The sequence below is a fragment of the Priapulus caudatus genome, unplaced genomic scaffold, assembly GCF_000485595.1.
Source record: "Priapulus caudatus unplaced genomic scaffold, Priapulus_caudatus-5.0.1 Scaffold112, whole genome shotgun sequence".
Classification (NCBI taxonomy): Eukaryota; Metazoa; Priapulida; class Priapulimorpha; order Priapulimorphida; family Priapulidae; genus Priapulus; species Priapulus caudatus.
Window position 1 is genome coordinate 487,405 of NW_014577173.1, and position 14,107 is coordinate 501,511.

Below are 14,107 nucleotides of genomic sequence, written 5' to 3' on the forward strand. Positions count from 1 at the left end.
ATCTATCTATCTATCTATCTATCTATCTATCTATCTATCTATCTATCTATCTATCTATCTATCTACGGTGACGGCGCCCCACGCGCCTGGCTTCCTGGAAGCCACTGTAAGAAGCATCGAAAGTTGTTTTGACATCCTTAGGCTACAATGTCGTAAGTTTGCAAGTGACGTGAATCGTGATCCTGCTAAAGTTCTGCAATTTTCGACTTGTGAGAGGCATAACTACTTGTGATTTTTTTTTGCTGACGGCGCCCTCCTGGTTTTTTCAGCCCCCCCCCGCCCATCGAAAACTTATAAGCGATAAAATCTCGTCGATATTAGTTACTGAGTGCGACCGCTGAGACAGGCCGACAACACATCTCAGCTCTCGCCACACTCTCTCCTGCCAAACCAACACCAGATGGCTGGCTACTTACTCACTGCGACCGATTCAACATAGCTAGCGACTGCCCTTGACATGCATTATCCCCCTTCCCACCGGACGGTTGCTGCTGCTGGGGGGTGGGGGGGGGAGATGCAGACAGGGGGGATAACACAATGCGCGATATCCAGTTTGGTTTGCGACGGACAAAGACCGAGTTCCCGGACGCTGACGGGCGTCGAGTTATCATTCCTGCAAGGATCAAGGTCAGTGTAGACAACGCTGCTGATCCGCGCCGCGGCAGCAGACAGGCTCGTCGCTACAGACGCAGCCTGCGGCCAGCCAATCTCCTGTCCGCGCCGCTCCCACTTCTTCGAATTCAAAATTTTGTCAACGACAGGTTCTCACGGCGACGGAAGCTGACGTCACGCGCGTGCGTGCGTCGGAGCCGCCGCGAGGTGACATTGAATGAATGAAAGGCGTGGGTTTGGGGGCGCCCACGCGGCCACGCGTTTCGCAAAACGTGGGAATTCCACGAATCACAATAAATACGGACACGGACAAACAACAACGAAGCGTGAGTGCTGCGGGGACCTGTAATCTCTCATTATCAACCGGAAAATACAAACACACGTACAAAACACACTAATACTATGCAACTATGTAACACACATGATGCCTGATAAACAACACGTACTCTGCAAGTATACGATACATCCGACTACCGGCAGCCTGTCCAAACTGGGAGCGGACACGGGAGTAAACACACTGGAGCCCGAATATCCCTTCATGTCCCGCTCACCATAGATTACCGAGTCCTGGAGAGATTCCAAGGGACATTCACACTCGTGATGCACAAGCAATAGGGGTCTGGCTATCGGTGGTGAAAGGAAAGTTGCCGGTGCGCGTCATACAGAGTTCAAAGCGGGGGAAAATTAGCTGTTGTTTACTGGCACGGGGCCAAAGACGTAGATCGATGCACTCGTGATCTGGGTGCTTGCACTTACACACACGCAGAGCTCGCTGACCCTGCAGTGCTTCACGATTTAGGATACATGATAGGTCACCTCCCAAGGACGCCACCACCCACATTCCCCCGTTCTCTCTACACTGCCAACCCCATCAACTCCAAGGTTCCTACCCAACTAAACTGTGCCGACAAGCGTAAAAAAAATTGCAGTTTATTTATTATCGTACGACTGTGCAGCAATTCTTTCCCGGATGCATGCATGGCGAAAAAAACGTGTCTGGGATTACGTTTAATCCCAGTTTTCTGTCTCGGAAGTATGACTTCCAGGATGCAAACTATAAACGGCTTTGTATTGGCTTCATCCGATTTTTCCTGGAAGGTTTCACAGCTGCCGCTTATCACACGCATTTAGTAAGCATACAACCATTAGCCGCCAAACGCGCGGCTAAACGCACTTTCGAGCTGCGTTTTATTTCAGGCAGTAAGGGCAGGCTTACTTGTTCTCACAGTTTCATTATAACCCTACACCTGTACTGGTCACACAGTGGTCTGTTCAACCATACACAACTACGACGCTGGCACTATAACTACGGCACTCCACACATATGACTCCACATGCACTATGGTCTGCTATACAGAGGGCAATACTGAGAGAGAGGGAGCTGTGAGAAACACCCCGTGACCCGAGCATACAGATGTCACATCTCTCACGGCGCACGTGTAACATTACATGTACATGCACAAGCTGCAGATATATTCAGCGGTGCCGAACTGCTAATGCATTTACTGCAGGCTGGACGACCACTGCTGGGGAGACCACTGCAGGCTGGACGACCACTTCTGAGTGAGACCACTGCTGAAGAAATACGTCGACAAAGGGCGACCTCAGCTAGGAAAGACAACCAGTGTTGGCATGGTACTGCCAGGGAGTAAATAAACACCCCCAAAATACAAAATAGGCACACCGCCTAACCGTTCATCGTTCATGTACCATTAATTACAGGGGTTAAAGTAAGTCCCAATCGTAAGATAATATCAGGAGTGAATAATAGAGATTTAGAGATAATAGAGACCTCTATTATTCACTCCTGATTATGTATTGTTGAAGTAATCATTTTAAAGTCCATAACTAATTATCCCCGGTCTTGCTGCTTACACATTTCCCAGATAATCAAGAAAGCACTAAGAGTAAGACAACAACTTCAATTACCACATCCACGATACAGCCAAGCAATCGGCTCAAGTGATTACTAATGTAATAATAATTAGTGCTTTTTCTGATAACGGAGACTAAATATTATTACAACTTTAAACATTTTACAAATATGGTAAATTTTGTTTGCTACTAAAACTGGTTGCTATACCTTAAAACGATTTATGTAATTTTATAACTATGGTGTTTCTGTGGTGACAACCATTTTGCGCCTGCGCAGGCATACTGTTATCGTTTGTTTGGGACTGCACTATTTTTGTGTAGACCAGCAAAAACTTTTTAAGAAAACGCCCGAAGTTTGCCAGATATTTATGGCCTATAAAGTACATTGCACGATTTTTTTAACACTGCAAATACGTTTACAGCAAGTGTATACATAAGCAATTTGTCGCGCGATAAAAGATTTTGAAATCGTGCCAATACGTTGCATCATGCACACGTGTGGGTCTAGTGGTGGGTGATTCAGCAAACAATTTCTACTGTGCCACGTCGGCATGAATTGAATCGACCATCGACTGTAGAAAAGTGCACAGTAGGTTACAGTATCGTTTACACGCGATGAGACAAGATCTCAGCCTCTTCCCGTGAGCTCACGAACATCCATCAAACTGCCACGACTCGTAGCGATGATTCGTAGGAGTATCTGCGGCCCGGGGAGGGAGATGTGTCAGAGCAATGTAATCCCACGCGGCAGCGACAATGCAAGATGCCCAGGCCACGAGCAATATAACGGGAAAGCTAAGCTGCCACGTGCATGAATAGATTAGTCATGAATAGATTAGTCACTAATTGCAAGTCACCACACGCTTACGCCTGTCATCCGCGAACTACATAGTCACATGTGATTTGAAGCCGTGAGAAATCTACTGTACTTAAAGTAATTACGTCACCGTAAATAGTAAAAAATAAACAGTATATTTCCACTTTTTTACAAAATATAAGTAATTCTGTTCACTTTTTATGGTTAAATTGCTGCATTATACTTCTTATTTTACTATATTGTTTGATGTGAACATACACTTGTGACCCTTAGCAAGCAATTAATGTCATGAACACTAATATCAAATCGTCCAGGTTTTTTGGATTTTTAACCAGTTGAGAAACAATCTTATCAGGTAAGAATTTGACTATACGTTTAGTCCCGTTAGTTTTTACTTTTAATGTAAAAAAATGGCAACAAAAATTTTACAAATTTTACCATAGAAAATTCGTGACGTAGTCAATTTAAAACGCTAGTTTAGCAGCATGGTTAATGATTTTCCACAATAATAGGTTGATTCAATCACTGAGAAATAGTAGCCAAAGACCTTCAGCCTTGGAGACATTCAGTTGTAACTTGTAAGAACATATATGGTCATAGAATAAATTCCACTACTTGATATTCAGACAACAGAAACATCTATGGATAGCTTCATACATCCGCAATTTCACATCGAACACGGCTATACAGTTGTGACCATTCCTTCACATGCTATGTGGATAGTAGTAACATTACAAGAACTGACAAGTTAAACGCATCTTACATACACACACCTTACGGAAACAGCTCTAAAAACAAGCCCTGCTTTGTCTAAACTGCCTTCGGGGAAGCGGACAATAGACGGCAGTCTTTTTACTCACAGACTTTACACAAACAATTTAGTGCTACCTAACTAGCTTGCACCGCAGACTAGACCATCACTATGGCTACCTAACAACTTTCACCTAGTTAATCTTATCTTACCAACCGCGGCAGAGTTCAATAATTGATCAAGCAGAAAATAATACCTATAGCAACCAAACACTATCGGGTCATGTAAGCTGAAGTATCTATCACCCGTGAAACCGACGAGTGGGTTCTAGCGTGCAATCATACCACGCCAGTTAACAAATAGAACATTCGTCACCCCGTCGGTGTTTCACGAACCTACGTACCAGATCTGCTACCATTCCTGCTGCTATCACGGCACGAGCTCCTTCAGATGTTGACACACGGACAGGACATGCACAGCGAGACTGCAACCCAAAGCCCAACGCTCCCGAGATATATATATACGTGTGTGTCTACTCGCATCCAGGTCATGGAACAAACCGTTATCTTCCCCCTCCCCCCCCCAACCGGAACCCACGAAGTCATGCGCTCTGCAGGAACTGCTCGCAAACATGCTGACGAAATCTACGAGCCGCCGAGTCGACAAGTATTACGAAACATCGCTTCACAATCACGTACCATGACGAACGCTCTCAGCACGCATGATCACTGGTCAGCAGTTTATAGCTGCTGGCAGCACGCACAGTTTTTTTACGAGGAAAGGAGGGAGAAGAGTAGGGGGTGTACATAGTGTAGTTTTAAAAATGTGATCACCGATGATTCCTGCGTCACTCCGTCACACATTCATTTCCCCCCGCACGCACGGGATCGGATTTAACCCCCCAGGATCAGCAGAACACGCCATCTGCAAACGAGACTGGCTCCGCGTTTTCGCGTCTGCGCTGCTGCTGCTGTGCGTGCGCACAAAGGAGGAACGGTGGCCCGTCTAAGCTGAGATATGCACCGCCCAGACAGAATGGTAAACCTCGCTCAGTGGAGGAGTGGAGAGCAACCGAAATAGCCCAAGCAGCCAAGCTGAGATTCAGACAAAGCATCAGCGAGCACGCTGGTGGTTGGTGCTCGTGGAGCCTACGGGCCAAGTTCTTCACGCCACGTGGCTTCCACGGTCACCAGCTGTGCACACACAAGACACACAAGGAACGAACCTGTGGAAGGAGGAATGGCCGATTTCGAGAGATTTGGGTGACCCACAAGTGGCAGGCCTTTCCGGCCAGTCCTTGATCTCAATGAGTCAGAGTACAGCCTCCAAGGGAAAGAGTGGGTTCGCAATAGCACGAATTTCAGACAGAACTTCAGTAATGTGATATCGAAAGGCCGAGCCAAACACCGATATTTAATCTATTTAGCCGACACTGTATATATGAGGAAAATGTCGACCTGCCCATCAACTTCACGTCGTATAATCTTACACCACGGGAAACATATATATATATATATGTATATATAGGCACCTCAGTGAGCTTGAATGATCACGGCAAATTGTGACTAGTAACGATATTTTATAAGCCGGTTTTTCACTCCTATAGTCACGTCAAACCTATAGAGGACAAACTATTGACGTAAAACCACACCTAGCTATAACCTAAGCCGTATACTAACGCAGAGTTCTGACCCTCACAATTTGAACAAAATGCCGCAGACAAGGCCAATGCGAAAAGAGCAATGTCGTGATCGTCTTTCAGCATATGGTAACAGCCCCATAGCAAGCATTCCAGGAGTAGTGGGTCTTTTTCACCAGAACGTGGATCATAAAAAGCCAAGCCATGAATGTAATCATGCCGCAAAAACACTTTTAAAAATTATTTCAGAATATTTGTCTTTCAAAACGAACAGTGTACAATAATAGACAAAGTATGTGTAGAAAAGTGAATACGTCAAAGCACGTATATTCAGTGAATTGATGAACACGTTCAGAGGTCTTTCACCCTCATACGAAGCAAAGCAGCTGACAGTAGCCTTTTAAAACATTATGTCACGCAGACACGCACAGTATGGTGTTTAGTTGCAGTTTCCTAGCTAGCTTGCCTCTTCTAGCTCTACGTGATACGTGCTATAGTGCGCACGGATCATGGCAAGAGGTGAATGCCTTACTACACGCATTAATGCTCTTAGAAGACGAGTTTTTTTATGCGTAGAACTGCATCATCCGCTAATGAACCTGAGCAAGTCAACTGGCCGTTGTCATGTGACGCTGACATTGTATATATATATATATATATATATATATGGTATTTCTGATCTCGGATGGAATTCGGCCCACTATACAAATGTACAACACACGCATTCCGTACATGCACAATAATAATTCAATAACATAGCCTGAAAATGCAGGAAATGCCATTTCCAGGCTCTACATTTCAAAATATTTCTGGAAGAGTTCCCCCAGGCCCCCGGCATCGGCTACATATATGCAGTGGCATTTTTGGGAGGCCACTACGGCCCTGTTATGACCATTAATACCATTAAAGTTGGGAACACTCCTAATGGAGTATCACCATCACCCCGAATTATTGAAAATGTACATACGCAATTAATATACAATCGGCAAAGAAATCCTCTAACGTGTCCATTTTTATTGCTCAGAATATAAGAGCCCTGCTGCGCATTCGGTTATCGTCCAGGTGCGTCAGTAAGTGAAATGTGGTATAATTTATATAGGCTACATATCCATCTTTGTTTAAAAAATAAAATGCCTATTATAAACGCGTTTCGTTGCCTTGAAAAATTGCCCACTTATCAAGTCGTGTTTTAAAATCCAATAAGCGGTTTCTGAAGAAATATAGCACCCCTTAGTAAATTCGATGCTCACTGAATATTTAATATTGTAACCTCCCTATAATTTGTAAAATATAATGGATTCAATACGCGACCATGTGCATGACTTGATATCTATCGGGAGACTAGTAAGGAAAGTAGTTTTATTTTCACAGCCAACAGCAGATTTTACTGAGTGTCCCTTCTGGGAAATTTTTATTTATTAATTAATCGAATAAAAATACATATTTACCAAATAAAGAATATCGAAAATATCTAGAACAAAAACTAATACAGTAGCTGTAAAACTGATTCAGCACCTACATGTCTTCTGCTGACCTCGGCAGTTACAGTCATATGTGTCATATGTCTGAAAACGACGTCTCGATCCATAGGTTGAACAAGATTGACTCTATAACCATTTCGTAAAATTACACTTGTGTGTGACTGTATATAGGCCCTATGTGGCACTAAGTTGAACTATCAGCTCAATTGTCATTATACATTTTATATATATATATATATTGGTTTTATTTTGATTATGCGTTTCCTGAAATAATAATTTTTAACGGAAGTTTGTCTGTGGATCGTTGGTTGATACTCCATTAGGAGTGTTCCCAACTTTAATGTCATTAATGGTCATAATAACATATATATATATGGTATTTCTGATCTCGGATGGAATTCGGCCCACTATACAAATGTACAACACACGCATTCCGTACATGCACAATAATAATTCAACGAAGAAAATGGTGTGAGGACTTTAGATAATTGGGCAAATATCTAGAATAAAAAAAGTGGGCACCAGCTTTTAAAGGGGGAGTTGTCTGACCCCCCTCAGACCCCCACCTTTGCCACGGGGTTGGTTAAGACACACGAACCTGATTGAACAAAGCTCAGGAAAGCACTCATGAAATACGCACACATGGGCCTCCCCTTTCTACATCACTTGACTGAACACATTTAGCCCTACATTATATGCCACCACTTGTACAGTGTGCAATGGCCACTGCACACAAAAGAGGGTCATATAGTTGCTAGTTGCACTCACACCTCTGCATCTAGGAAACAATTAGAGAGGTCACATTGTCCTGTTAATGTGTTATTTCACATCGACAGAGGCCCTTGCAATAACATACCAACATTAATAGAGTGGCTGTTCTAAGTGTAATCAAGTCTATTACAACCCAACATCTGGCTAAAACTGCGTTCACATAATTTCTCTACGCTTTGTATTCACCATTTTGGCTCTGATTAGAGTCCGTAAATGTCATCTAACTTGGAAAAGTGCTTATTTCTATTCTTCCATAAACATTCAATCTAGAGATCAATAGATTCGATCATGATAGAATCAACCAACAGATGTATATAACCAAGATTCAAATCACCCGAATTAATGTCATCAATGGTTGCCAATTGTTTTAGTCATCCCATAAGAAAAACCAGTGGGACAACAATAAATCATTATTATAATAAAGAAGATAGGCCTACCTTTCAAGGTTCAAGGGTAGATTTCATTTGGCATTTTAATTTCCTTTAATGGAAACTAACAGAACTAAAACCATTGTGGCGACAATCCCTATAGCATTGTTTAAAATCTGTGTGCAGCAACATAAACTGTTCTTATATGACAATATATCAAATATACTAAGAAATGTCCTAACTAACCTTCCAGCTAGTTAACCATTATCAGTATCACTCAATGTGGTCACTGCCCCGAATTTGCAAAACTAAGGACACCAAGTATGTTGTAATGTTGCAACAAAGACATGCAAATTTAGTTCGCAAGACCTGCCAAATCGGTGCCAGGTTTTACTAAAATTTTCTTACAGTATTAAGTATGACCATGAGTCCATGACAATGATAACAATGGAATCTACATTCTAGCTGGGACCTGTGACCTTAAGATGTCTGAAGCAATTGATTAATCTGGTGTGAAACACTCGTAGCCATGAATATCACACTTTGAAATGGCTTTTCAATAGTTTATGCTATTTATCAATTGTATGCCTATTCAGCACTTACTAGGCAAAGAGTAAACTGACTAGTATTGTGACAATGCCAAGTCAGTAGGTGGAAGGCCAATTTGCTTGAATAGTCTTGTGCATACATCCATCAATTATTGGTCTGAGCATGTATGCACACCTCTAGTGTGCATAGTAATTATCTGTATCCTCAACTCCTGTTTTGCAAAGCAGAAATATAAAACTGGTTGGAAAGCTTCAGCAATGAAAACCAAACACATCACATTTCCCCTTGTAGTCACTACGCATGATACCTTTGTATTCGACGTGCAATAAACCTCCTTTGTTGGAAGTCAGTGACACGATTCTGCAATGGATATGCAGTGATCCGAGAATAAGAACATGTTGTTACCAAACATCTTTGGTATAGCAATTAAACGCAAATTTAAAAGCAATGTACAAACATCTGGTGCACAACACATGCAGCAGGGTATTAGCTGGCGAGCCACGTCACCATATTTTCGACGGCCTATTTTCATACTAGACGGTCAAATTTACTACCAACGGCTGCCGACGCCCCACACTTATTTTAGTGAATAAATTTATGATAAGCACGATTTTTACTTACACGTTTGTACTTACTTATTCTAAAGAAAAGGCTATGTCATTATTTATAATCTGCGAAATTCTAGGAGATGACCGTAAACAAAATCCCCAACTAGGTAGCATTATTATAGAATGTCAAACAAACCACACAATTTTAAAACGTTATGGGATCTCTTAATGTACAAAAGTAGCTTCAAACATCACCATTTAGGTACAAAAAAACCTAGGGTCCATACCCTCTGCGCTTGCAATGGTAGGAAACAATTATTCCAGTCATTTGAGACATACACTTTCTCAATCCTAGCCAATACCCTAAAATGTAGTCTATCCACTCATATGTGATGTACATAAGTTGAACATGAACTAATTGCATAAATAACTGTAAATTTCTGTCAATAAACATCAACTGTTCTTCTGGTACTAATTGGACTCCATAATATATTCCAAGCAAGATTATGCTTGACGTTTTGACAGTTTACATGCCGTCTGCTAAACAACACATGTACAGTAAATTCACATACATTCTAATACTATAAGTTTAACTACAATGTATTTTAACTGAATAAAGGTAGAGCATTTTAAATAACATATCACAGAATGCAATTGCATTCTAAATATAGCCTATAGGTAGCTTTTTAATATTAATTTTGTTATTAATATTAGTGATATTACTATTAATTCCACAACCTAAACTGATTTTATGCCTCGAGAATGACACTCCCTCCAAAATATTTTACATATTTCTTTACAGTAAAATTAAACGCCGTTAGAAATCGTTACAAGAGACATCACAATGGTGATGGTTTCTGACTGTACACGGAAGTACAATGACAGAATATTCTAGACAAACTGCGCATGACCAGTAGAGGCTACTGTCTGTACTGTTGGCTATGGTGACGAAAGATAGCAGTTTAACGTCTAACTACACTCATATTCATCATTATTATTGGCTTTAAATCCGTAATACAAGTACCACGATACATAAAAATCATTTATCTGTACATTATTATTGAATATAATCCTTACCTGTGTTGTATTTACTTCATCTTCTGCAGACACAATCTCCTGAGCTCGCAACGCCACAGACCGCCGTCACTCACTGATTTTGCGTGGTCACAACAAAACGAATCACGTGACATGGATGGGGCGACTTTGTTTACAGGGGGTTCGGCGTTTGGAATACCGCGTTTGCCATTCGTTCATGCGCGTCACGTACATAGGGAGTTTACGTGATAAAAGCAGGTGTTACGAACGAATGTACTATGTATAGGTCTAACATAAAATGCACATTTAGCCCTGAGATGGAAGTACAGTAGTTGATAGCCTCGAAAGATCCGTTTACCAATTTTCTTGTCTGTGCAATTTAGCATACATATAGGAAGAAACATATATGTACAGAAACGTGACAAAAAACTATTATTTTTATCTGTGTACATTTATTGATCCGATAAAGTAATATGGAATAGGTAGGTATACAGGGCCGGTGGTTTGTAGCACTCATCAGAATTTCAGCACTAGCCAAAAATTTAAATTGTCCAAAGCTCAAAATTAATTCGGACCAGAAAGCGATAATTATACTGAGATTCGATTTTTGTCTATATTGTCCTTCTAAAAATTCTTCCAATTGCTGTAAAAGTAACGATTTTCTTTGAATGTTGAAAATTTCATGAAAGAAAAGCTCTAGAACGTGATGATAAATAAGCTGATGTGATATATATATATATATCCGTTCGTACAGATACAATTAGATATGATATTTATATAAGATCAGGAGCGTATAATGACAAATATTGTCATTATGTGACAATTTGGGGGGGGGGCACTCACCCCACATTATGGTAGGTAATAGGTATGTGCCACTGCTAAGTCAAAAATGGTGGGGGGGGGGCTCTGGAACTAGAGGTGTTATATCAGTGCTCTAAGATTTGGAATGTGTATTTAATATGACAACGTGCTTATTCAAATTCAAACTTCAAAACATACAGATGTACATAGTGAAAGTATAAATGCAGATTGAAAATAGGCTTATTTTTCATAATTATGTACTGATAGTATATACAATTTTGTAAATAATGTTTTATTAGTTATCATACTCATAATATATATTTTAGATACTTTAGTGAAAGCTTTAGCTACATTCCTCTTTGAAATTTACAAATTGACCTTTTAAAATGATCAGAATTGGTTGCTTTTAACATAGCCTGAAAATGCAGGAAATGCCATTTCCAGGCTCTACATTTCAAAATATTTCTGGAAGAGTTCCCCCAGGCCCCCGGCATCGGCTACATATATGCAGTGGCATTTTTGGGAGGCCACTACGGCCCTGTTATGACCATTAATAACATTAAAGTTGGGAACACTCCTAATGGAGTATCACCATCACCCCGAATTATTGAAAATGTACATACGCAATTAATATACAATCGGCAAAGAAATCCTCTAACGTGTCCATTTTTATTGCTCAGAATATAAGAGCCCTGCTGCGCATTCGGTTATCGTCCAGGTGCGTCAGTAAGTGAAATGTGGTATAATTTATATAGGCTACATATCCATCTTTGTTTAAAAAATAAAATGCCTATTATAAACGCGTTTCGTTGCCTTGAAAAATTGCCCACTTATCAAGTCGTGTTTTAAAATCCAATAAGCGGTTTCTAAAGAAATATAGCACCCCTTAGTAAATTCGATGCTCACTGAATATTTAATATTGTAACCTCCCTATAATTTGTAAAATATAATGGATTCAATACGCGACCATGTGCATGACTTGATATCTATCGGGAGACTAGTAAGGAAAGTAGTTTTATTTTCACAGCCAACAGCAGATTTTACTGAGTGTCCCTTCTGGGAAATTTTTATTTATTAATTAATCGAATAAAAATACATATTTACCAAATAAAGAATATCGAAAATATCTAGAACAAAAACTAATACAGTAGCTGTAAAACTGATTCAGCACCTACATGTCTTCTGCTGACCTCGGCAGTTACAGTCATATGTGTCATATGTCTGAAAACGACGTCTCGATCCATAGGTTGAACAAGATTGACTCTATAACCATTTCGTAAAATTACACTTGTGTGTGACTGTATATAGGCCCTATGTGGCACTAAGTTGAACTATCAGCTCAATTGTCATTATACATTTTATATATATATATATATTGGTTTTATTTTGATTATGTGTTTCCTGAAATAATAATTTTTAACGGAAGTTTGTCTGTGGATCGTTGGTTGATACTCCATTAGGAGTGTTCCCAACTTTAATGTCATTAATGGTCATAATAACATATATATATATGGTCATGGTCATATATTAGTTTGTAGTTTAATGTCATTTAGGTTAGGGTTAGGGTTAGGGTTAGGGTTAGGATTATCAATCATTAATCATTAATGATATCAAAGTTGGGAACACTCCTAATGGAGCGTTAGCCGGATCGTTGGCTGCTTGCATGCTTACTTGCTTGATCGATGGGTCAGTCGGTCGGTCGGTTTGTCGGTTGATTGGTTGGTTATTTATTTAGTTGGTTTGTGGCTGGTTGGTTGGTTGTTGCTTGCTTTGTTGCTTTGCTGCTTTGTTGGTTATGGGTTAGTTTTAGTTCGGGTTTAGTTATATTTCGAGTACACGCAGTCAACTCTCCCAATGCCGACCACCCACGGGACCGTCAATTTAGTTCGGTTTTCTATAAGTTTGTTAATATGGGACCTATGCCAGGCATATCTTACATATCTCAGATGGTGTTGGTCCGGTTTAACATGAGGTTCGGTTTTGAGGGCGTTCGGAATTTGAAGAGTTGACTGTAGTATACGCTTTGTTTGGAACAACGGCAAGTTCGTATGTTGGTGTAAAAACGAATCCTGGAAATGCATTGCAGTTCCGGGAAAAGCATTTGCAGCATACCTTTAGTCTTTTATTTATTATTCTGCACGATTTTTTCACGCTTCACGTTTCCACGCTGTGTTTATTTTTCTGTGAAGTAAATGGTGGTTGTTGGAGCACCAATCGTGTGAGAAGAAGAATATACTGAATAACATCAATAATAGCAATGAACAGCAAATAAATTCACATTAAGTTGATTTTTTATATGAACAATTCAAAATCGATCTGCTCAAAAGTTTTGATTTTATCTCATCTATATTAGTATTCTATACTGAATATATGCACAGTTTGATCGTCAATGTGAATAAAAGGAGGTGCGTCTTGGATAGCACCACTTCGAAAACTACTGACCCCACTAATCTTTGATCTATTTCGATCCACTAATATAAGCGTATTTAACGTATCACAAAAAAGCTAACAAATTACCTAATCGGCATCTTTCAAACTACACTGAATTGCACTATACTACACAACTATACATACAAGAGAAGACATCTATATATACATACAGTCAATCTAATAAAGGAAACATGAAAAGTGTGAGTATACTTAGCCACTGCTGCTAATTAACTAGCATTATGAAATATCGTCAATTGCAGCTTAATTCAGAATAAAATTAGTAGCCTATATAATAATGTTGATAGGTATAAGTATAAAAGCAATTTCTTGCAAACCAAGATTGAGCATTAAGAGTATATAGCACAAGTGATCACCAGCTAAGCTTCAACTATAGCCTATATATATATATATATATATATATATATATATA

At 40.1% G+C, this 14,107-nt stretch overlaps 1 protein-coding gene across 2 annotated transcripts in view; it reads right to left on the minus strand.

Annotated features, from left to right (window-relative positions):
• Positions 1-10,572, minus strand: part of LOC106805392 (MAP kinase-interacting serine/threonine-protein kinase 2-like) — a 30,472-nt gene extending 19,900 nt beyond the window's left edge. The window contains exon 1 of one of the 2 annotated variants that reach the window (XM_014806956.1): positions 10,489-10,572. Coding sequence is in view for 1 of the 2 variants with exons in the window: in XM_014806955.1 (XP_014662441.1) it covers positions 4,459-4,473 (15 nt within the window). In the remaining variant the exon portion in view is untranslated. Of the gene's footprint in view, positions 1-4,458; positions 4,560-10,488 lie in introns of those variants that run through there. The other variant, XM_014806955.1, reaches the window with a different exon arrangement.
• Between the last annotated feature and the right edge of the window lie 3,535 nt (positions 10,573-14,107).